Genomic DNA, 26,416 nt, shown 5'->3' with positions numbered 1-26,416 from the left:
TTCTATTCTTGGCTTTTTGTAATAATGGGACCATACAATATGTGTGTATATATATATGTGTGTGTGTATATATTTGTGTATATATATATTTGGAAACCCTGGTGGCGTAGTGGTTAAGTGCTACGGCTGCTAACCAAAGGTTCGGCAGTTCGAATCCTCCAGGTGCTCCTTGGAAACTCAATGGGGCAGTTCTACTCCGTCCTATAGGGTCGCTATGAATCGGAATTGACTTGAGGGCACTGGGTTTTATATATATATATATATATATATATATATATATATATATATATACCCCCACTCATCACTTTTCAATATTCTTCGGTTCCAAAGACCAGGTCATTATGTGAAAATTGGCATTATGCAAAAATGGAGAATGACCATATCAGATCACAAACTGGAGGATGACTACATCCTTACACAAGAGCCAGATTACATCCTACATAACTGCCAAATCACATCATTACATAACTACCAAACTACTGAGGAACATGGCCCAGGCAAACTGACACAGAACCTTAACCATCACAGCCAGCATTACTCTCACTTAACACCTCAGTTTTCATTACTGCCAGATGTATGTCATTAATACACAAAACAGTCAGACAGTAGATTTTTTACTATTGTCATAAATGTGAAATGTCTGAAAACAAGATAATCTATAATTGAGAAGTAGGCATATACATGTCACTTTGATGTAGCCAATATACGTGTGAAGTGTTTGTGAGCATGAATAGTTAAGTTGTTTCATTAAAATTAGCAGAACACAATATTTCAGCACATATTAAAGCAAGTAAAATGAATTTCAGGACGTTATAATTACAAGATACCACACCAAGTTAACATTATCATACCAGAAGCAGAATTATCAGCACCCTCTGTAGATTCAGGGGTACAGGCATGCCATTTAAGAATTACTTTCTGATCTAAATTGTTCCTGCTGTTTCATTAAAAAAAAGTACAAGTATTTACTCTAGTATATTTTTCTAATGAATTACAACCTCACAATATATTTGAGATTTTCTTTCCTAATTTTTCAATAAAAATTATTTATTTCTATCCTCCAGGCAATACAGCCAAAGTGTACATCGAGATTCAGGATGAAAATGATCACCCCCCAGTGTTTTCAAAAAAATTCTACATTGGAGGTGTATCTGAAGATGCAAGAATGTTTGCCTCTGTGCTCAGAGTTAAGGTATGAGAATATCTATTAAGATACAAATCTAAAGTAAAAGCAAAGAGCTCAGATTTTGCAGATAAATTATAAACATGTAATTTGCATCAAGTGTGTACTTATTCATATTATTTAAACAAAAGCCTGAAACTTGAAAATGTATGACTTTAATTATCCAGACTTAATACAGATTAATGAAACAAATTGAATAATAAGCACATTTTTATCCTTATTTTTAGCATAAAAAATGAGAACAAATTATCTATGGTGTTTTACATTGAGTAAGACATTTAAAAATATGTTTTTTCGAGTATATTCTTATGCCCCTATTCAGTTTTTTTTTGTTTTGTTTTGTTTTGTTTTAGGATAACTTCAGTGAATCTCAAAATTTTCCTGGGAAGGGAGTTTAGAGGCAAGAGAAGTTCAGAGTCTCAATTGCAGAATTATTTTTCTGGAAGTATTTTAATAATCGGTGTTTAGATAACTATAAACGTATACACTTAAAATATAAATATCCCTGAATAAACTCAGATGTCGATCGTCTTTAGTTTTGCACACGGGTGGTTTCTTTTCTTTCCCTGTTACTAGGAACATCATGATTAGACCTGTTTTTACATATAGTTTTATCACTTTAAACACAAAGAGAAAAATCAAACAAGCAAACAAAATGTGTTGTTGTTTGCAAAATAGCCCTTCCAGAGCCAAGTACTGATCTCTGATCTGAGTCACCAGTTACAGCTAAAAATGATCTATGAGTTTAAGTACACCCAGCACACATTATGATTTACAAGTAACAGTCCTTTATAGCTGATTCTGATCTTACTTAATATTTTAGTCCCACTAACTACTGATTCATTTAGTTCATTCATCTATTCAGCAAATATTTATTGAGTGCATTATAATAAACTCAGCACTCTTCTACAAGCTGGGCATAGGGTAAAAAAACAAACAAACAAAAAAAAAAAACCAGTCAAACCAAAAAACAACTACTGGAAGAAACAAATCGTATGTTAGTAAAATTACTAAAAAAAAAAAAATTCTTTTTTTTTTAATGTAGTGATGGAGTCCCTGGCTGGCACAAACAGTTAAGGCGCTGGGCTGCCATCCCAAAGACTGGAGGTTCAAAACCACCCATAGGCATCTCAGTAGAAAGGCCTGAAAATCTGCTTCTAAAACTCAGTCACTGAAAACCCTATGGAGCACATTTCTACTCTAACACACATGGGGTCACCATGTGTTGGAATCGATTCAGCAGGAACTGGTTTCATAGAATGATAACTCTAAGAAGAAAAAAAAAGCTTGGCAAGAGGAGAGTGATGCTATCTTAAATAAGAAGGGCAAAAGAGGCCTCCCTGAGGGGATAAAATTTGAACCAACCAAACCAAACCTGTTGCCACTGAGTCGATTATGACTCATAGTGACCCTATAGAACAGAGTAGAACTGCCCCATAGGGTTTCCAAGGCTGTAATCTTTATGGAAGCAAACTGCTACATCTTCTCTGTTGGAGCCACTGGCGGGTTCAAAACGCCAACCTTTCGATTAGCAGCCGAGTGCTTGACCACTGCCCTACAAAAGGGCTCCAAAATTTGAACAGAGACCTAAATAAAGACGAAGTGTAAGACATGTGAATTCCTGGGGAAGGAGTATCCTGGGCATTCTTTTTTAAAATTCCTAAAGCTAGAGGGTACTTGGAGGCCTATGTGACCGAAAAAGACTGGTAGGACATAAGGTTGGAAATGTAGCCAAGTCTAAGTATGTTGGTAAGAAAGCTTCTAAATGGGTTTGACCAGATGTGTGACACAGACTCCTATGTCATTTACCTCAGAGGAACAGTAAAAAATAAATAAACAAACCTGTTGACGTTCACTTGATTCTGACTTATAGCGACCCTATAGGACAGAGTAGAACCGCCTCATAGAGTTTCCAAGGAATACCTGATGGATTCGAACCACTGACATTTTGGTTAGCAGCCATAGCACTTAACCACTATACCACCAGGGTTTCCCAGAGAAACAGTAGGGGGTAGCAAAGAATAATGTTCTAGAAACAGCAATTCAGAGACAGAAAGCTAGCTAGCGTCTACCCCTGGTCTCTGTGCTATGTAAAGCTTGGGAACTACTGTTTGAGACAGCTGCAGAAAGTAGTATCATATTTGGGAGGGGGATCAAAAAGAAAAGGTAACATTCAGAAGGACGGTGGAATATTTAGGGGATGTTGCTGAACTCCAGGGAATCCTGGAGAAAGTTTGGGGTAAAGGAAATGAGCCTTATTAAAAAAAAAAAAAAAAATTTTATTTTTATTTATTTATTTATTTATTTTTATTAGGATGTGTAAATAGCTACATGGGAAGAATGTCCTGGGTGGTGAGAGATGTTCTGGAGGGAACTCTTAGACTTCTTGTGATGTGGCCAGTCGGGATGGAATTGATATGGATGGCCTCCTGGAAACAGATGAAAACTGATTCCAGTGACAGCCTCTTCCTGTGTCAGGTGTTTGAGTTTTTAGCGGTGAAGCAGGGACCCTTGCAAGGGTTGGGTGGAATAGAGAGAGATAATTGATTCTCCAGGACTACTGAGAGCTCTGTGGGACCCTTCAGTCTCTCAGTGGATTACCCAGGCTAGGGAAGGGGTTTCTTTCCAGAAAACCAGATTACTGCAATATAATATTCTAGGCACTTTAGAGGAAACAGAAAAAGAAACATAAAATCTCAGTCCTCCAGAAGAAAAGAGTGTAGCCTATATTATTAAAGCAAGTATATGATATAATAATTAACTCAATAAGGAAAGCACAAATTGTGTGGATTGAAAGGAAAAAGACATTTCACTTAAATGAAAGATCATAAAAGGCTTCGTGGAGGATGAAGAATTTAAGAGTGGTGCTGACTTTATCAAGGTGAAGTTTATATGAGGAAGATAGTCTAAGCAAGGGACTCTTGAAAGTAAGTCAAGGCCCAGAGAAAACAAAGTACAGGGCACATATGTGGAACAGTGATTGGAAGGCAGGGACCTTAGGAGGTGAGAGGAGTAATAAATCTTAGGTGGTAAACATTTTCAAATACTGCCTGGAAGCCTGGAATCTTCTCCTTTCCAGAATTTAATCAGAGTGAAAGTGAGTAAAGTAGTTATTCTCAGTTCATAAAACAGAGCTGCAAAAATGTTAATGGAAACAACACTGAATTGGGCCAGTCAAACTCCAGTGCTTAAAAGAAGTTGATGAAAAAAAAACAAAAACGGAGAAGCAGCTCTTAATTGTGAAAGAAACTTTTATACCACTTACTATATAATATTTGGGTAATGCTAGATTTCATCTACCATGCATGGAAGTTATATATTTTTTTAAAACATTTTAAATGTTAAATAAAAGAAAAATTTCTATATGTAGAAAGGGGAAGAGGAAACCCTGCATAGAATAGACTTGACTTTCTGGGGTTTAAGGAAGATAAGATTTTAATATGAATAAAACTATACTAGGTTTAGGGATGGATTATTAAGAAGAACGGGTTATAGGAAAGGCAGCACAAGGAGAGCATTGTTGAGATGAATTCTGTACTGCTCGTGGTAGTAAGATAAAGTTGTGTCTCTGCTGAAGTGACATATTTAATATGCCTAGAGACTTGTTCAAAGTTTGTTCTTTTCACATTTATATACTGTGTTCCTACTGTGTGCAAGCAAGGCAGACTGTCTCTCTGCCTTTACAAAGTTGCTATTCTAGTAAAGTAAAAACAAATGAAAAAAACCAAACATATGAGTTATAAATAAATCTGGATGAACAAAACACCTAACATGGTTACAGTTCAAGTTTATAACATACCAAGTGGAAAAGAATGTAAGTGTCTGGATAATTTAGGTGAACTCAAGTTTTAAATTATTTTATTTGTAACCTTGAGATAATTTAAGGTGAAGCAGCTTTGGTTTTTACTTACTCAATTTGTTTAAGTGTAACCCACCCTGAGCTGATCTTACCCCTTTCTCACTTAACAGAGCTCCTACTTTATTCAGGCATCTACTATCCTTGGGGATCATGTGCTTTAGGGGAGACAAGTCCTACCACAAAGTGGTTAATAATGAATAGCCTGAGCCAGTTGTGACTGTCCTGTTGTTGTTATAAATGATTGGCTCAGGCATGGAGTTGTGACTCATTTTTGACCAATTACTGATAAGCATATGTCTACTGCAGGATTTCTAGGGCAAAGGCATTTTATACAGGCACGCAGAGGTTTGGTTGCTGGCTCAGTGATTTGAATACTCATATTATTCAGAGCAGAAGATTTCAAAGGGTGGCTCGAGAAGACAAAATATTATGATGACGTGTGCAAAGAGCTGGAGACAGAAAACCAAAAGGGAAGAACATGCTCAGAATTTCTCAAGCTGAAAGTAAAAATTCAAGACTTGAGTTGCAATACTGAAGGATTCTTTGGGGAAAATATTAAATGACACAGAAAGCATCAAAAGAAGATGGAAGAAATACACAGAGTTACTATACCAAAAAAAATGGTGGACATTCAACAATTTCAGGAGGGAACATATGATCAGGATCCGATGGTACTGAAGGAAGAAGTCCAAGCTGCACTGAAGACATTGGCAGAAAACAAGGCTTCCGGAATTGACGGAATACCAGTTGAGGTGTTTCAACAAATGGATGCAGTGCTGGAAGTACTCACTCACTTCCAAATTTCCAAGAAATTTGGAAGACAGTTACCTGACCAACTGAATGGAAGAGATCCATATTTATGCTTAGTCCCAAGAAAGGTGATAGAACTGAACATGGAAATTATCGAACAATATCATTAATATTACATGCAAGCAGAATTTTGCTGAAGATCATTCAAAAGTGGCTGCAGCAGTATATCAACAGGGAACTGCCAGAAATTCAAGGCAGATTTAGAAGAGGACGTGGAACCAGGGATATCATTGCTGATGTCAGATGAATCCTGGCTGAAAGCAGAGAAAACCAGAAAGATGTTTACCTGTGTTTTATTGATTATGCTAAGGCATTCAACTGTGTGGATCATAACAAATTATGGATAACATTGTGAAGAATAGAAATTCCAGAACACTTAATTGTGCTCAGGAGGAATCTGTACACGGATCAAGAGGCGGTGGTTTGAACAGAACAAGAGGATACTGCATAGTTTAAAGTCAGGAAAGGTGTGCGTCAGGGTTGTATCCTTTAACCATACCTATTCAATCTGTATGCTGAGCAAATAATCCAAGAAGCTGGACTATATGAAGAAGAACGGAGCATCGGGATTGAAGGAAGACTCATTAACAACCTGCAATATGTAGATGACACAACCTTGCTTGCTGAAAGTGAAGAGGCCTGGAAGCACTTACTGATGAAGATCAAAGGCCACAGCCTTCAGTATGCATTACACCTCAATATAAGAAAACAGAAATTCTCACAACTGAACCAATAATCGACATCATTATAAACACCGAAAAGACTGAGGTTGTCAAGGATTTCGTTTTACTTGGACCCACAATCAACACCCATGGAAGCAGTGGTCAGTATATCAAAAGATGCTTTGCATTGAACAAATCTGCTAGCAAAAGAACTCTTGAAAGTATTGAAAAGCAAAGATGTCACCTTGATGACTAAGGTGTGCCTGACCCAAGCCACGGTGTTTTCAGTTGCCTCTTATGCATACAAAAGCTGGACAATGAATAAGGAAAAGTGAAAAAGAATTGACGCCTTTGAATTGTGGTGTTGGTGAAGAATATTGAATATACCGTGGACTGCCAAAAGAACGAACAGATCTGTCTTGGAAGTACAACCAGAATGCTCCTCAGAAACAAGGATGGCAAGACTACATCTCACATACTTTGGACATGTTATCAGGAGGGATGAGTCCCTGGAGAAGGACATCATGCTTGGTAAAATAGAGGGTCAGTGAAAAATAGGAAGACCCTTAATAAGATGGATTGACACAGTGGCTGCAACAATGGGCTCAAGCATAGCAACAGTTGTGAAGATGGAGCAGGACCAGGCACCTTTTCTTTTGTGCATAGGGTCAGTATGGGTCAGAACGGACTGGACACCACCTAACAACAACAACAATCATGTTAAAGTAATTCGTGAATGTGTCAGGAGCACGTGAAACAAAATGATTAAATTGAGAAGATTTACTCCATATATTATGGTTTAATGATGGTATCAATAGACTCAATGAACTCATACACACCAGCGATCTGAAGATGGTACAGGACTGGCAACATTTTGCTGTGTTGTGCATAAGGTTGACCAGAATCAGAGCTGACTTAACAGCAACTAACAACAACAATGATGATCTCTAGGTCACAGCTAGTTCCTCCAAATTGATTTCTATTAGTGAGAAGCAGTACATCACTTTAATGGCAGGAATGGAGAGAAGAAAATCAAATGGCTATTTTTCTCTTCAGTCTTTAATCCAAGCAGTTAAAAATCATTTAAAAATCTCACCCTTACTGATAGAATATGAAAGCCTTTCTTTTCAAGGCTATTATTCTTCAGTGCTAGCCATTCCTCTTAAGTTGATATGAATGTGAAGCTTATGTTCAGTTCCATAAGCAAAGTTTTGCATTAGTCAATTTATTTTTCTTGAATATGTACCTGTGGCTGTTAGCATTTTATTCCGTAATGTACCATCAGTGATGAAAGTACTAATTGCAGCAGTTTGGCAGTGATGCTTACTGTGGGGATACACCTTCCCTTTCCAGTCAGCAAGAAGTACATATTAAAATGTATAGTATTTTCTATGTTGAAAAAGTTCCAAGGTAAGGGCAAGGCTGTTATTGAAAATCACTAACTGAAATGTACTACTCTAATAAAGACCAAAGCAAAATTCGAACCACTGGCCTTTTGGTTAGCATTCGATTGCTTTAATCACATCAGAACAACACACCTTTATGACAAAAAGACTATAAATGACTAAAAGACACTCAGTAAGCTAAGAGGAAGTATTTTCAATCTATATTAAAAAAATAAAAACTTGAAAGACAGCCATTTAATCAATAAAGGCAAGGTTGAAAAAGTAATAAATGTATGTAAACATTAGTCAATTTTCTGTATGAAGGAGAGAAAATTAAACTAGGGTTTTGACCTTAACTATTGTTCCTCCTGATTCCTTTGGGAAATATTAATAGATGAATATTTCTTATGTAGCTGCCATATATTTGTCTTCATTATTTTTCTGAGCACCATGAAAAGCCCTGTACTTATCTTATCTTATGGAATTTAGAAAAAATAACCAAAGAACAAAGAAGGATGTAAAGAAAGACAGAAAGAAAGAAAACTTGTCAGACAAGTGAAAGTATTCATTGAGTGAAAAAATGAAGATCATTGATTTCGAGTAAACGTCTCAGTATCACTCAGCCAATAACCAATAAAATCAGAATTCAAACTTAAATCTACCCTAGTTGAAGGCTTTTTCTCATAACCTCCAGCACGGTGCTTCCTTGGGAAGTGAAGGGTAGAATCTTGGCAGAAGTTGAATGTTGGCAGAAAATAATAAGTTTCTATTAAAAATTAATAGGTAATTAACCAAGAAACTAACTGCTTTTCAATTTGAGATGGTCACTGTGAATTGTGGTCATTTTTATTAAGGTAGGAACCTTGGTGGCACAGTGGATAAGAGCTTGGCTGCTTACCAAAAGAAAGGTCCAGACATTCAAACCCATCAACCACGCCGTGGAAGAAAGATGTGGCGGTCTGCTTCCATAAAGATTTACAGCCTTGGAAATGCTATGGGGCAGTCTACTCTGTCTTACAGAGTTGCTATGAGTCATAATTGATTCAACAGCAATAAGTTTGACTTATTTGTCTGGTTTTAAAAACACCTTCCAAATTATTTAACTAATTTTCTAGTATGTTGCACGTCTTATTAACTGCAAGCCGTAGTCCAATTTAATGCAAAGGTAGGGAAAGATTAAGTATGATCAATATTAATGAAATAAATCTGAATTATGAAGATATTTTTTCCAGAAGCTAATGCAATAAAAATACATTCTTCCCTCTACAAGGTGCAGATATGGGAAACACTCAAACATAAGAAAAATTGAATTATAATGTTGACTTGATATGTACCATAAGTCAAAATGATTTTTGAACATTGTATCTTTGTTTTATTAAAGATGCCAGATTTTATAAACTTTCGAACTAAAAATAATATTTTTAGAAAACAATAAAACGGGAAGAGTTCCATTCTCAACTGCTAATTGCTCATTACATTTCAAAATAAGCATGAAACAGTGGTGAAGTATTTGAAAAGAGTGATGCTATTGACCGGAAAAAGCCACAGCCACAGTTCGAGAAGGAAAATTGATTCTCAATGGCAAAAGATACAGAAATTTATGGAGATAGTTAACACTGCAGGGGCAATACAATTTTCCTCCTGTCCACAGCCCTATACCTAATTACCTGGGTCTAATGGGTAGCAAGTCCAGCAGATCCTTTAGGGTTTAGTGTGAGGTTCTCTGGCATAGCATTTATCAGACCAGACTTCAAGCCTGGCTCAAGTCCATAACGGTAAAAGTTGTTGTTGTTAGGTGCCATCGAGTTGGTTCAGACTCATAGTGACCCTATGTACAACAGGATGAAACACTGCCCGGTTCTGCACCATCCTCACAATAATTGCTGTGCTTAGAGCTCATTTTTGCAGTCACTGTGTCAGTCCATCTTGTTGAGGATCTCCCCCTCTTTCGCTGACCCTCTGTGGTAAAAGTAGCAAACCCTTTTTTAAGTGTCCCACTCTATGCTAGGCACGTTATATCTTCTCAGGAATTAACATTCATTTCCCTCAGAAACCCTATGAAGTAGCTTCTATTACTATTCTTGACCTATAGATGAAAACACTGAGTCACAAGAAGAATAAGTAACTCGCCGAGTTGCACAGCTAGTCAGTAGTAAAGCCAGGATTCCAAGGCAGGTATTCTGGCTCTGAGACCATGCTCTGCTGCCTCTCAGGTAAAAGAACAGTGCAATAGGAGCCAGATGACTTGGATTCAGTTCTGGGTCTGCTCTTAACTGTCTGTGGAACATTATACTTCACTAACTCTGGACCTTGGTTGGTGGTTTAGAACTCTTCGGGTGTCGTTGATTCAGACTCACGGAGACCCAATGTGTGTCAGAGCAGAACTGTACTCCACAGGATCTTCAGTGGCTGATTTTTCGGAAATAGATTGTCAACCCTTTCTTCTAAGGTGCCTTTGCATGGACTCGAACCTCTAACTTTTCAGTTAGCAGCCAAGCACATTAACTGTTTGTACCGCCAAGGGACTTCTAGATATCCTTTAGCATATTTGACTGTTTCTGATGCTTGTATTATTTTACTGTATATAAAGCACCTTGTAGGTCCCAGAGTATTTGTGGTCAATGTCACTTAATACTAATGGAATATTTTATTTATGAGAATTTCCTCCCTAGTTGTTACGCACAATGGATATGTGGACAAGTACCAGCCTAAAGTAAAGATTTCATGAAATACTAATTTTGATTCCCCTTTACCAACTAAGAGAAAACCAGCCTTATTAAATTCCCACTCATTGTGATGTTCCCTCAGGAGATCTTACTAACTACTGATTTCCTTTATGAATTGGCATGGCATCTCACCTCCTATGGTTGTACCTCAGATAAGGTGAATATTAGATGCCTAAGGGTTCATAGTCTCCTCGACTATTACCCTACAACTCAATTTCTACGTGTATAGTTTAGCACTTGGACACATTACACTGTTATCATTTATTTATGTACCTGTTTCCCTACTAGAAGTCAGACTTCACCTAAGCAGCCGTCATGATTCATTCATTTTGCTTCCCTACAACTAAATACAACACGTGGCACACACAAAAAAAGGGAGCAACTTGATTTTATAGACATATTTGTGTTTAATATTACAAAATGTTGTTTAAAATTATATTTGCTTATTTATTTTTACAGATATCCATGTCTTTCAATCTGATTAATCAAGTGGCTCCATGTATTATATGAATGGATTGTCAATTTTCAAATTAGTATAATATACTTTACATTAAACTCTCTTGGGCCTCATTCTAGTTCTGAAGGTAATGTGACCCTTGGCTCCACTGAGAATTTCTCATCTTGTCAAAATTAGGAGCTTTAGCTTGATGAAATCTTTATGAATATTGTGCATCTTTCATTGTTCTCTCTTTTTTTTTTTAGCCCCAATGGAGAAACCAAATCTCTAGAACACTCTTTTTTCCTAAGCTACTGGTATATTTTTGTTCAATGTCACAGACTACATTGAGATTAATCATGTTTTCCTTTTATTTTTTCTGCTAGAAGCTCAAAGTCAAATATTTGATCCAACTTTAGCAAGTTTAAAAGAAAAGTGCACCATGCACTATGGCATACTAACGTTCTCTCTGGTTTCTCTTATTTTGTTTTTATTCTCTTCCTTTTTTCCTTTTAGCTATTTTTAATATCATTACACATTATGTATTTTTAGAAAAGACATCAAATATTTTTTGGAACTGTGTAGTGTATATGAAAACAGATAATTGTTGTTGTTGTTAGTTGCCTTTCAGTCAGCTCTGACTCAGGGCGACATTATGTATAACAGAACATAGATCGCCCAAGCTCTGTGCCATCTTCATAATCATCGGTGTGTTTGAGCCCATAGTTGTGGCTGTTGTGTCAGTCTGGCTCATTGAGGGTTTCCCTCATCTTTGCTAACCCTGTATTTTAACAAACATGATGTCCTTTTCTAGTAATTGATCTTTCTGGATGACATGTCCAAAATAAGCAAGCCAAGCCTTACCATCTTCACTTCCAAGAAGCATTTTGATTGTATTTTGTCTAAGACTGGTTTGTTCCTTCTTTTGGCAGTCCATGGAATATTCATTACTCTCCACCAACACCACAGTTTGAATGCATCAGTTTTTCTGTCTTCCTTTTTCATTGTTCAGCTTTCACATGCATATGAAGCAACCGAAAAGATCATGGCTTGGGTCAGGCACACCTTAGTCATTAAAGTGACACCTTTGTTTTTTAAGACTTTAAACAGGTCTTCTGCCACAGATTTTCCTAGTGCAATACTTCTTTTGATTTCTTGACTATGGCTTCCATGGACATTGATTGTTGAACCAAGTTGATTCAGTGAAATCATTGACAACTTCAAATTTTTCTCCATTTTTTTCACGATGTTGTTTATGTATTTTCTAATGCTTTATGCACTCTAAGCCTGCCTTTCTCACCTCTGTAAATCGAGAGCCATGAAATACCGTCACCAGTTTCTGATAATAACATTTACACCTATTAGTTTGAACAAGTAAATCATTATAGTTGTGTTGGCATTAGTATAAATAGATAAGACTAGGTCTATTTTTGTAACCAAAAATGGAATGTCCTAATAAAATAATTCTACATATATATCATTCTGCCCCCACCAACACAAAATCAATCTACTTATTGACAGAGAAGGGAGAAAAAAAATCCCATTCACATAGTAGTAACTCAGTTTATGCTTGTTGGTTTGCATATAATTTATTTAAAAATTGCCTTCATTTTTATTGCTTACAATAGAAATGGAACTACTTTCTCCAGGCTATAAATGTCTGAAGAGTGAGGAAAGTTTAGTTCCTTAAAAGTAATTGAAAAGTGCCTCTTGTAACTGGAAATTTCCTTAAATATAGAGCGCTTGACAATTTTTTGTGTGACTTAAGCTGTTGGAAATAATATATAAAGAGAAGGTAGTTTATTCAGTGAATGATCAAATCATTTTGCCTTTCCTAAACTCATTTTTGGCTCATATATTCCTAAACTCATTTTTTGGCTCATATATTGCACTCTACTGGGATTAGGAATTTATTTAATGCCTGTATGTCTCTCAGATGATTAAATGTATAACAATCCAGGATGTGGGGGTTGGATATTATCTTCCAAGTTAAGCTTGCAGTTTCTTGTAGGAGATTTTATGTGTCATAGAACACTAGTGATTTTGTGTACTCTATGATATTTCAAGGATCATATACTCCTTCATCTAATAGAGATCTATCAGATATAATAACACCTGTTACTCCCTTTGAAACACTCAGAATTCTTCTGAATTGAAGACCACATTGCAAGACACAATTCCAAAGATAATTCAGGAAAAAGAGAATTATTTTTGTCAGAAAAGATCCTGGAATTTCCTAAACCTCCATTTAAGTTTGCTTTGTACTGACCCAACACAGGAGACCTATAACACCAACCTAAGCAAAAATGATGAAACTTTTAAAAAGTTTTAATTATACTTCTCTAAATACATTTAATTTTGAATTGTTTATTAATATTTCCCATGAGAATAGCAAAGTACTAGATTTCCTTAAAAATGTGTTATGAGTAAAGTTTAGCTGTAAATAAGTCATAAAGAATAAATGACTCTCCCTAGTAGTTCTAATTCATTTCCACTGATAAAGCCAGCAGATCTGGAGCAAGATGTAAATATATATATATATATATATATGTATATGTATAAAAAGATGTTTTGCATTTGGCTAGTTTATAAGTAACTGTACGTCTGAACATTGCAAAGAGACTTTAAAAAAAAAAGGCACAAAAAGGTCTGGATTCACAGAAACACATCGTAATAAATAGAAATCATGAAATCTAACTCGTGATCATCATCAGGCAGACCCTGAAACTACATGTGTTGCTTATACTCGTTCTTGTAAACATAACTTTCATTGAAATTTGAATATTAGCTTTGTTAATATCCAGGAATTCTTTATTTTCAACGCTTGGTAAAACAATGCCATGTAGCTTTTACTGTGATTTCTCTCAAGAAAAAAACATGTTGGTATGAGGTAATTGGTGGCAGTGACTGAGAGACGCCAATAATCAAGTAGGGGGAATTGGATCTGGAAGGTGGGGGTAGATAGAGAAAAGGAGAGTGAATACGGACAAGCCCACAGGTTTATTCTGGCTTTTGGCTTAGGCTCCAATCAGATGACATTTGGCACTGAAAATTGTCTAATCACAGGTCAGAAACAGATTCAGAGATCCTTGCTAGACTCATGAGCAGAGGTTGTGGTTTTGTCATATGAAACATTGACAAGAAATCCAATCTGGACAAGAAGAATAAGTGAAAGAGATCAGTCTGAAGCCTTGGAACAGGCGTATGGGTGGATTTGGGCCCTCAGCAGAGGACAAGCATCACAGGAAATGAACAGAGCGGCAGAACACACTCACTGTAGGACCAAGTAACATGTGGGTAGGGCAAGGCCAGTTGGTAAGGAGGTAAGTTGTTTTCAGAGAGGAAACTCTTTGCACAACAAAGAAGGCACAACTGCAGGCAGGAAATGAGAGTAGTATCTCCAGCTCCCAAAATATGAATTACTAAAGGAACTTTTCATTTAACTCAGTGCTGCTTAAAGTTTAATTAAGTGTTATAAATATGGCAAATCTCAAGATCACAAAATATAACGTTAATAGGATCAAAATGTAAAGTATAGAAAAATAAAGCTTTAATACTTAAATCTATAACCGTTTTCCAAAAGCATAATGAGAAAGACCATTAGCAGGCTGAGTAACCCTGAAAGAATTTTCTAATTTCTTTAAGCACTAGGTCTGCAAAGTGATGACCATATGTCCTCACAAATTCTTATAAAGGTAAATGAGAAAATGCATATAAAACACGGAGCACAGTGCCTTGCTCACTGAAATCCCTCAGTAAATGTTCATGGTCATTGTTAGCTATTATATCTGAGTAGCTATTGTCACATATAAAATAATCATCCTCTCAAACACAAAATGTTCTACATTTAGCATGCACAGCACATGTAAGTTATTGAAAACACAATTTCAGTGAATAGTCTGGTATTTTATCACTGCCCTTGGAATCAAACAGTGGGCCTATCATTCTAGAACTCACCTTCAGTAGCAGTATAGAATGTAATTTTTGGTTCTTATTTTAGTGGTAGAATAAAGAATAATTATAAAAAACTAAAAGCTAACGTAAGAGCGGTTTTCTCTACTATATCATGCCTAGGTGAATTCTAACTTGGAAATACACCTTAATGTATTATTGTCACTAAAATTTTTATTCCATTGTGGAATAGTCATAATTACTAATCGTTTGTGTGTGTGTGTGTATATGTATAGTACAAATATATATTAAAATGTATAGTCAATTCTCCTGTATCAGTATTGATCAAATTGATTGAATTTCGTGAGGTGCATTTGGGTTTTTTATTTGTATGTTTTATGCGAGTAGTATTATCTTAATACTGTGAGATACAGTATTTGTGTATACATTTTTGTCAGTGGTTATTGATGAATAGATAACTCCCTTTCAGGAAGCCACAGCAAATTTGAGAAAAAAAGATAATCCCTATCTTTATATATATATATATGTATACATTTTTCAGTTTCAGAGAGAAAAAAAATAACCTGGCCGCACAACTAAGAAAACTTTCAATTTTCATGTAGTGCCAGTGTCAAGTTATCCAGAGATCAGTTTTTAAAAGAATATTTAAAAACATGGATTTGTTCGGGCTTTTTAGTTCTTACATCGTACCATAGTGTACCATACAATTGGTTGATATTATTTTATAGTATTTACTAAACGTTGGAGAAGTGAAAAAAAATCTTGGAATTCTGGCAAATAGAAAAATAATAAAGAAAACGGTAAAGTTTATACAAAGACTAGTTTCATAAAGAAGGTGCTACATCCATGTAAAAATAATTTGAGACTGGAAAAAAACAGCAATTTTAGAATAATTTTAGAGATCCCTTAAATTCCACATTCATAGATAGATATAGCCCAAAATACCATTTTCAAAGAAAATGTATTAATAGAAACTTCCAAACTGCAGAAAATTTATCTTTCATGATTGTAATAGAAATTATCTGGAAAAAAATAGAAAAATGAAGCCTTCCTTTTTCAGGCATTAATGAATCACAGCATGACACACGTAATCTTTTCTGGCACCTACTAAGCATATTAATGATGTGTTATGTTAACAATCATTATGAAATTTTTTTTTTTTTTTAATGAGAAATGGAAAAGAATGCAATGGGAATGTGTTTCTCACCTGCATTTTTAAGGTTCTGATTAGCACTAAATGCAAATATAACATTGAATTCTCTTTCAGTATGTCATTTACTGGAGCAGCATCCCTAGGATAAGGATACAAATGAGATTTTTTTTTCTTGGACAGTGTTTATGTTTTACTTTGTCCTGAAACAGAGATATGGAGATGAAGCTACATTTATTCATTTAATTATAACTGGGCTCTGATAATATCTGCATGCAAGGAAAAAGAAATATTCAATTGCAATTTTTAATGAGATTTATCAGTTCAGTACAGGTGTCACCTGTCTCTGAATCAAGGAGCCTGAGAATAATCTTCAGTCCACCACATCCTGTTTACAGTACAATCAATGTATTGTCAAATCCTTCCTGGGGTTTGGAGTCAAAGATTACAGGTTCTGATCACCAACAGGGTGATTTGGGGCGATTTACTGAATTTTCCATGGTTTGTTCCACCTACCTACCAGAGTTAAGAATATTAAGTGATATTCAAAAAATGCTTAGTCCAGTGTAGCTCATTGGGTAAACCCTCAGATTATGTATTGTATTCCTTGAGTATAATCTTTTGTTCCTCACTCTTTTTCAGTCCTGACATTCAAACTTTCTTTTTTTAAATAATTTATTTTATTTCGTTGTCATTGAAAATATGCACAGCAAAACATACACCAATTCAATGATTTCTACACATACGATTCAATGATATTGATTACATTCTTCAAGTTGTGCAACCATTCTCCCTCTCCTTTTCTGAATTGTCTCTCTCCAGTTAACATAAACACATTGACCCCTGAGCTTCCTATCCAACCTTTCATGTTGCTGTTGTCAATTTACCCCATATAGATGGTTTCTTGATTTGGAGGTTTAGGGTCATGGTTTCATGGGACGTCCCAGTTAATTGGCCTAATATTGTTTTTTTAGGGCTTCTACCTCCTAGTTCATTGTGTAGTACCTGGGATCTTAAAAGCCTGCAAGTGGCCATCCAATGCACAACAATTGGTCTCTATTCTCCTAGTGCAACAGAGTAAGGAAGTTTTCTCCCATCGTTTTCACAGAATTTCTGATAGTGCCCAATCACCTTCTACTGCCTAAGCTCAGAAATGTTTGTCCACAGATCTTGAATGTGGTTAAGAAATCCTGGAATTTCAGGTAGCACATATGCAGCTCTGGTGGTACAATGGTTAAGTGCTCGGCTGCTAACCTAAAGATTGGGGGTTCAGAGCCACCCATCAGCTCCATGGAGAAAGCCTGGTAATCTGTACTCATAAAGTTTACAGGCTAAAAAAGCCCTATAGGGCAGTTCTACTCCACCACATGGGGAAGCTATATGTGGGAAATCAACTGGACAGCACCTAATGACAACAGGTGCATCAACAAAAGACTATTTCATATAAAGTTATTTAGTTACAGCTATTTCTTCTTAGCAAACATGTCAGATTAAGCTCATAGATGTAAAATACATCAGATTATAAGAGAAAGGGAAAAAAAAAAAAGAACACACATACAAAACATGAGAGAAGGAGAGAAAGCTGTAAAATACCACCAATTTAAATGAAACATATCATTGGGAAGTATGACTGTGTTCAACGTGTTGTTTATATTAAAGTACTGCAATTTATATCAATCCAAAGAGACACATTTTATTGTTCTTTGTACAGATGGCACCATCCTGTTGGAAAACACAGGCTTCTTTATAATTAGAGTCACTTTATCAATAGTAAAGGTGTTTCTTTTGATAATGATTAGTTTCTTCATTGCACTTTATATTCAACATATTACTGAAAACTCTCAATTTGTTTTCCAATGGAATTCAATTTTGCCTTGATATATTCCTTTTCTTATGCATCCATTTGTTGGCATTATATACATACTTTTTATACATATACATATATATGCTATATACTTATAAAAATACATATGAATAAATAACTCACTGCCATTGAGTCCATTCTGACTCATAGTTACCCCACAGGGTTTCCAAAGCTGTAAATCTCTATGGAAGCCAACTGTCACATCTTTGTCCTACTGAGCCACTTGTGGTTCTAACCTCTGACCTTTCAGTTACCCATCAATTATTTTAACAACTGTGCCACCAGGGTTCCACCAGGGCTCTTTATATATGTTATATGTCTATCTATCTATCTATCTGTCTGATCTGTCTATCTATCTATCTGTCTATCTGTCTGTCTGTCTATCTATCTAATCTATCTAGCTAGCTAGCTAGCTAGCTATATAAACCTCAATAGCTTAATGGAGTCCTAATGGCTCCTTACATATGTGTGTGTACATATATATTATATTTGTTTGTGTGTGTATATATATACATATACTATTTGTGTATGTATAATGCATATGCATATGAAAATATATATATGTATATATAGGAGCCCTAGTGGCACAAAGGAGCCCTGGTGGTGCAGTGATTAAGAGCTCGGCTGCTAACCAAAATGTTGGCAGCTGAAATCCACCAGCCACTCCTTGGAAATCCTATGGGGCAGCTCTATTCTGTCCCATAGGGTTGCTATGAGTTGGAATCGACTCGACAACAAAAGGTTCAGTGGCGCAAAGGTTAAACTTTTTGGCCGTTAATCAATAGGTTGGTGGTTCCAACCCACCTGGTAGCTCCCTAGGAGAAAGACCTGATGATCTGCTCCCATAAAGATTACAGCCTAGGAATCCCTATGGGGCAATTCTACTGTCACATAGAGTTGTTATAGTGGCATTGACTTGGTGGTTCCTAACAATAACTACAAATACATACATATACATATATGATATAGCGGGGCCCAGGTGGTGCAGTGGTTAAGTGTTTGGCTGCTAACCAAAGGTCAGCAGTTCGAATCCACCAGCCGCTCCTTGGAAACCCTACAGGGCAGTTCTACTCTGTCCTAAAATGTCACTGTGAGTTGGAATTGACTCCACGGCAATATATATATGTATGTATATATGTTACCATATCCAGAGTAAGCATCATTTTTCCACAGAAGAGAGACATTTCATTTCAGAGAGAAGAAACTATGTGCGCCAAGGCTTGGAATCATGAAAGAACAGACTATTCAGAAAAAAAAAAAAAAAAAAACAAAGTTTCTACATTGTTCGGGAAATACAGAGTAAATGTAGGGCAAGAAACTGGAAAGGTAAACTGGGGTCAAATTTGGAATAGATCATGTATTTATTTATCCTGAAGTTTATTTTCATGCAAGTGGGAGCTGTCAGTTGCTTCTCAGCTATTGCTGAGTTAAATGTGAGACATGATGAGAGATTGAAGTTGCACAGTATCATCCTGGCAGTGATTAACGGAACTGGAAGTTATTGCAGAGGTAAAATCAGAATGCTTGCTGATGGTTGGAGTTAGGGAGACAGAGGGGCAATACGGGATAGTTGAAGGTGATGTTGAGATTCTATCCAGTCTCAGATGATGATGCCTTTAGAGGGAATACTGCAGGAAGACCATGAGAGGGTAGGAGCAGAGAAGAAACTTAATTTGGAGTTGAATTAATTATATTTAATGTAATGAAGGAATATCCAGAGAGTTAAAAATAATGCATGCTTTTGAATTTGCTCTGAATGCTGAAAGATTTAGGGTGTATAACTATAGAATTATTGTAAAAACGTGCATGTGTAAACAGCTTAAAAGTTAGCGAGCTTTGGTAAAAATTGATAACATTTTGTGATTCAAAGTCAACATAGAAACTAGTTTTTACTCTCCAGGAAAGAGCTCATATGGTACATGTGTTTTTCTTTGTTAATACATCTGTTGAACAAGGCAAATTTTCTTTGTTTTTACACATGGAAGAAAGTTAGAACAAATGATTTCAGAGTTCATTTCAAAGCATGATTGAGAGTTGTACGACAGTCATGCAGCAATGCAGAAAAGAACAAAACAATTATTTATGAGGTAGTGATATTTCTTTTCCAAAATATTTTACAAGGAAACAAAATTAAACTAAAAAAAAATGCTTTGACAGTTACATAAATGGAAGTTTTTCTCATTTTGCACTGCCATACCGACTATAATACAAACTACTTTAGTATATAAATATAAAAATAATGAAAGGGATAGTTTGCTTTGCTTCAGTTTGAAACTTCTTGATTTTTACATAGATGTTACCGGGTGCTTTATGGCATCACATTTTAAATGATGAATAAAGCGACAAACTTGAATTATAATTTAACTCTCCAAGGGACTTTTTGGTTAAGGGACTTTATAATGCAAACTGTGATCTGCAGTTCTGTACATGCTGATATGACATTGCTATTCCTACACTAAGTTATTTTTTATTAATTAGAATATCTCTGAGTTGTATTAGACTTTTATTTTAATTTACAAATAGTAAATGAAAATAGTGAAATTACAAATAATATTGCACCGTGGTCACTTTTTTTACCTTGTTATGCAAATAAAGTGCTAAGCGTTCTTGTTTAAATTATTCTTTTTTCTCTCCTTTTTGTTTGTGCACAAGTCTTGAATGGCCTCGTACATGGATCAGTTTAGTTGACATTTTCCTTATTCATATTATGCTCACTGGACATATTGTCTTAAGGGCTTTTAAAGTCAAGATTTCTTTCTAGCTCCTAAAAATACAAGAACCAAGTTAAAGTGGTTTAAAAAGGCAAACCCCTGTCCTTATAGCCCTTTGAAGATATAGCTTGACATACTGGTATCTGTAGGTGGAAATGTGAGGTTTGAGTAGTTTTACCCCAACATTGTGAAACACTTTTTACTCTATTTTGGGGAAAGTGAGTCTTCAGTGCTGTTAAATGATAAAATGTTGTCTAATTGGAATGCTAGAATTAAAGTTAGCATTAATGGACTTTAATGGGCTTTGGAAGTTCTTGGGATACCCACTAATTATTCCACTAGTATTTCTGCATCTACAGTATTCATCTAGACAGCAGACGGGAGCAGTAACATAGGCTGTTAGAAAATTAATGGGCTCACCTACTCCCCTGTACAATATAGGCAATTATTTGGTGATTTTTTTCTTAATGTTGGGCACCTGTGTGCATTAAAAATTCCAGATGAGGTCTTAGAAATGGGTAAGTGGTTGCCTGTGTCTAAGCCTTCATTTTAAAATATAATTACAGCAAGTATAATTACAATATTCATTTCTGACTTTAATTCTTTTAAAACAACTCTAGACATAACTTTCCTGATTTTGTTCACTAAGGAAATTCACAAAAGTCAGTGCATCAAATTTTCCAGGGTCATCTCTCTCAGACATTAATGACTGTGTGGTGAACCCAGTATAAATTTTTGATTATAAAGAACATGACAGAATAAGTAAAATGACTTTGTTTCTTTAGTAAATTTAATTCATTTAGAGTTTGAATAATGAGTCAGTTTTTAACTTTTAGATTTTAATTTAACTAAACTTCTTGAATGCCCCTTATCTAATGAATTATGGAAGGTCTATGATTCTTATTTGTGTTTCTCTTTCATAGAGGATTGCTCTAAATTTTCCCCAGTTTGTAAGAAAATAATATCAGTTATATTTATAATAGTTTGAAAGCATTTTTTAAAAATGGTTGTTTTGCTTCACTCATGTTTAAGAACATTGATGACAGTTTTAACAAATAGTTTCTTTTCAAACTCACTCTTCCCAGACATATACTTTTGTTAGAATCTTAAAATATCAATTCTTCCTCCCACTGCCACCTAAAACTGGAAAGGTAAAATTCTACCTGAAAGTACAGGAACTCTAAATTAAAACATGAATTTGGACTTGTTTCCAGTCATATTTCTTTTTTAGGAGTAATATTTTTTTATGGTAAAAAGAATGTATTCTACCCAATTTGATTAGCCTTGTATTTTAGGTGAAAGTTTGAATTACATTCATTGCAATTACAGATACGTAGATTTTTCCACTCTATCATCTTAATTTATTTTTTCTTTGTTCTGCATTTTTCTGTATTACTTTTCTTTTGGATGGGTTTATTTCTTGCCCCATTATCCCTAATATATTTGAGAAGTTATATACTCTACTTCTATTAATTAAGGTTTGCCTTAAAATATCAATGTCCCTTCTATTCTTGAACAACATAAAAACCTAATAAAACTTAACTCCAATCACTCCCATCCCAACTTATAAATTATTACGGTTGAATATTTTACATCATCTTTTTTTAACCACACAAGATGATACAATTACTGTATTGCAGAGTCCATGATTTTATAATTTTTTTCACATAATTACTGCTTTCTTTCATTTCTCATTTCTTCCTAAATCTTAGATCTTCCATCTAGAATCATATTTCTTTTGCATAAAGTACATAATTTGCAACTTTCCAGTGGAGATCTTTTCATGGCAAACTCCCTCAATGTTGTCTCAAAATGTTTATTTCACCTTTGTTTTTGAAAAACATTTTCATTAGGTCCAGAATTGTGAGTTGACAGTTACTTTATCTCTGCCCTTTGAAGTTACCACGTCACTATCACCTGCCTTCGATATTGCTGCTGAAAAGTTGACTACCAGTCTACTATTTTAAGATCTTCTAAGACTGTATTTTTGGCTAGGGTGGGTAGGTGATGTTCTCCAGTTTCTATATGATATATGGGTTCTAGGTATGGGTTGCTTGTTATTTACCCTATTTGCTATTTACTGGGTTTCTTAAATCTTTGGATAGTTGTCTTTTATCAGTTCTGGGAAATTTTGCTGCATTCTTGCTTTTGAAACTGTGATCAGGTGTTTGCTAAAATTCTCATTCTGAATTCTATATCTCAAACTTTTTTTCTACATCGTCTTGATAGGCTCAGAAAATAGGTGAAAGGTCAAAAGCCTACCCATGGAACTGAGTCTAGTAAGAATCTTAACCTCCTCAGAAAGTTAAATCCTTACTGTAAGAGTAGACAAGAAATACATCATTCTTCTCCAATCACCACTGCCACCACTACCTCATGGTTACGAATACAATTGCCTAATGTAAACCTTGATGTTGAGTGGAGTGGGGAAAGAAATTCTTCCTTGAGAATCCATAGCCAAAAGCAAGCCCTTATCTGAATTTGCAACCTCTGTTGTTTACACACCACCAATTTGCACAACTAAAGTAGCAACCATAATATTCTAGATTTGTGGAAGTTATGGAGATAAAATCAAAAGTGGGTATTTAAAAACAGAAAAGAAAACTCTTTGCCATCAAGTCAATTCCAACTCATGGCAACTCTATGTGTTACAGAGTAGAAATGCACCATAGTTTTTCTTGGATGTAATCTTAATGGAAGCAGATCACCAGGACTTCTTCCATGGTGCTCCTGGGTGGGTTCAAACTGCCAATCTTTAGGTTAATAATTGAGCAAAAACTGCCACCCAGGGACCTTGAAGTAGATATAGAGTAAAAGAAAGTTTTGTTTTATTTTAATGAGAGACACATAAGGTGTTTTGTATCTGTAGGGAAAAAAGGTTAAGAAGACAGAAATATGTAGAGTTGTTTAAGTAATAAACACAGAAGGAGTGGCAGAGATTGAGATCAAGACCTAAGTGCTGTCAGTGGGAGAGGTGTCTGCTTCTCCACTGAGATTTGAAGAAAGATGTAAGAGTAAGTGGAGATATAGGTAATTTTTTTTAGTTATAGGATGAGAAATTAGGAGCACTCATACTTTACATCCTCATTTTTTGTGTGAATTACAATGTCTTTATCTCCTAAGGAAACTAAAAGAATAAGTGATTTGAAGAAAAGGGTGAACATTTGGAGTGAGATGAGAATTCACTACATATAGTAAGGATTTTCTACATGAACAAAAGCACAGCTGAATGCAGAGACCTTGGATGCCTGATAACATTAATCTGTCTGATTATTTAATTGCCCTCTGCATTCTTCTGTCCCCCAGAAGGTTAGATGATACAGATTAATGGTTAGACTGATCTACGAGAAAAGAAGGCCAAATGTTGTGGAAGCGCAAAGAAATGAGGACCATGTGATGAACTGCGGCTCTATGATGGTTCTGTGATGGAGAGGGAAGAGAGATAAGCCCTAAAAGGTTAGGAGCAAAGACAGAATTTGTGAAAGTGAAAATTCACCAGTATTAAAAAAGGGGTCTTAATAATGGAATAAAAGAAGTAACTGGAGATTGTGTTCAGAAATTTATGCATGAAAGTTGAAAGTTACAGAGATGGAGTGTTTCCTCAGGAAGAATGTCTCCATACAGCAAAAGAAAAAGAGTTTGGCTGTGCAATTAAATTATTGCAGTGAGACAGTTCAAAGACTGAGGACAGTTATTTTTGCCTAGGAATTTGAAGACAGGTCGATGGATGAGCCATCAACATGAACATTGAAATTCATAGAGGAGGAGAAAGTTGGAGTAGAAGAGGTAGACTAGTAGCTAGATACCAACACCCTCACGGTGTTCAGCAACAAGGAATGGCGGAGAATATACTGTATATAAGTGGACGGATTTCACTTGAGAAAAAGGCTTTGCAAGGATGGACAAAAGTGATCTGAAAGCAATAAAGAAGAGCTAAGGAAAGAAAAAAAATAAGGTTATGAGTTTAAAAAGTGCATGTACCTTGAGTTCTATGAGAAAAAGGCTGATAAATGCATTATTTAGTTAAGAGAATTATAATCTTATGGCAATATATATGAAGTAATGAACAGTTAAAATTGATTGGATGTTTAAATTTGCATATTCATTGATATGTCATTTGACTGGAACAACAGGAAAAAAAGAACTTGAATATTGTGATAATAAATTCAGATAATTATAACAGTTCCCATACTGCACTTGGCAATATATATATTTCATTTAAAGAAACAAACCAAACCCTTTGCTGTAAAGTCGGTAACAACTCATAGTGACCCTATAGGGCAGAGTAGAACTGCCTATAGGGTTTCCAAGGAGCAGCTGGTGGATTTGAACTGCTGCCCTTTTGGTAAGCAGCCATAGCTCTTGACCACTACACCACCAGGGCTCCATATTATATAGATATTATATATATTCTCATACTTTAAAATAACATTTGTTAAATTATTATTCATGTTTTATAAATAAGAATACCTGAAGCTCTGAGTTATTTTTTTTTTCAAAGTCACACCTGACTAAGGAGTCTGTTTCCAAAACACAATAGAAAAAACAAACAAAAAAAATTAAAAATTAGAAGAAAGAAGCAAAAAGATACAATACACTCTGCTAAAACTCTCACTTATTTTTCACATATTGACCAAGATTTAAAATTGTGTTCTACTGTTTTGTTATCAATATTTTTGGTGTTATACTGTATTTATATATGTAATAGCTTCTAATTTATGTCTGAAAAAGAACAGTTGTTAATTTGTATTATTGTAATACATATATATACACACATTGTACACAATTCATTCACCTCTTATTCATAGGTTTATGTGTTTAATAAACATCAAGTAGACTCAAAATTAAACTTGAAAATTCCTTGAATTACCCATAAAGAATAGCACTCACTGAAGGTTTTTTTTTTTTTTTAATCATTCACCATTTAACTTACTAGTATTCAACTATATATACAAAGCTGAAAGAGGTTGGTGGAGATGGAATGAGTGCAAATAATCCTAACAACCATCCCCAATGAGTATGTCCTAAAGTGAGAACTTTGAGATGCAAAAGAGTATGTTCTCCCAAAGAAATGGAAATTGAGTGGAGCCGTTACTGAACCCATACATATCACAGTAGAGTTTTATATTTTTTTAGAAAAAAGTTTAACTAAACTTTTTCAAATAAACCTTAAAAAAAAAAAAAAAAAAACTGTGTCTCATTTTTGAAACTTTGCTCCAATTGAAGCTTGAGAAATTTTGAAAAGATAGGTATTTCTGAGTTAAAATTACTAATTCCACACCAAACTTTCACATTAAATGGGTATTTGTTTCAGGAAAGATGTTTTGTTTGTTTGCTTGTTTGTTTTGCTTTGTTTTAAAGCACTTTAATATGTTAAGATGAAATACAGCCATTTGTGGTTATAAAACTTCAATGAATTAGGAATCCTGTAAAGTGAAATTACTTGGTTATTGAAATTGAAAATCAGTAAGAATGGTGCAAAGATGCCTAATATGCCAAGAAATCTACTATGATTTTATTGTAACCATCTTCTCTTTTCTAAATGTGATTGTGTTTGTTGAATGGGATGTATTTAAAACATGTATGTTTAGAATCTCGCAACACATTATTGAGTAAAATAAGTCAGAAGAAAACAGAACGTATTTTGTGATTTTACCATTATAATGTTGAAATACAGATACGACTAATATGTTAGAAATCAGGGTTACCCTGAGGGAG

At 35.1% G+C, this 26,416-nt stretch overlaps 1 protein-coding gene across 17 annotated transcripts in view; it reads left to right on the top strand.

Annotated features, from left to right (window-relative positions):
* Positions 1–26,416, top strand: part of PCDH15 (protocadherin related 15) — an 853,216-nt gene that overhangs the window by 761,779 nt on the left and 65,021 nt on the right. For all 17 annotated transcript variants that reach the window (XM_064269614.1, XM_023546967.2, XM_023546966.2 and 14 more), the window contains one exon: positions 1,065–1,192. In XM_064269614.1, the coding sequence (XP_064125684.1) occupies positions 1,065–1,192 (128 nt within the window). The remainder of the gene's footprint in view (positions 1–1,064; positions 1,193–26,416) is intronic.

Source organism: Loxodonta africana, chromosome 16 (assembly GCF_030014295.1).
Source record: "Loxodonta africana isolate mLoxAfr1 chromosome 16, mLoxAfr1.hap2, whole genome shotgun sequence".
Classification (NCBI taxonomy): domain Eukaryota; kingdom Metazoa; phylum Chordata; class Mammalia; order Proboscidea; family Elephantidae; genus Loxodonta; species Loxodonta africana.
This window is presented reverse-complemented; position numbering and strand designations above follow the sequence as displayed.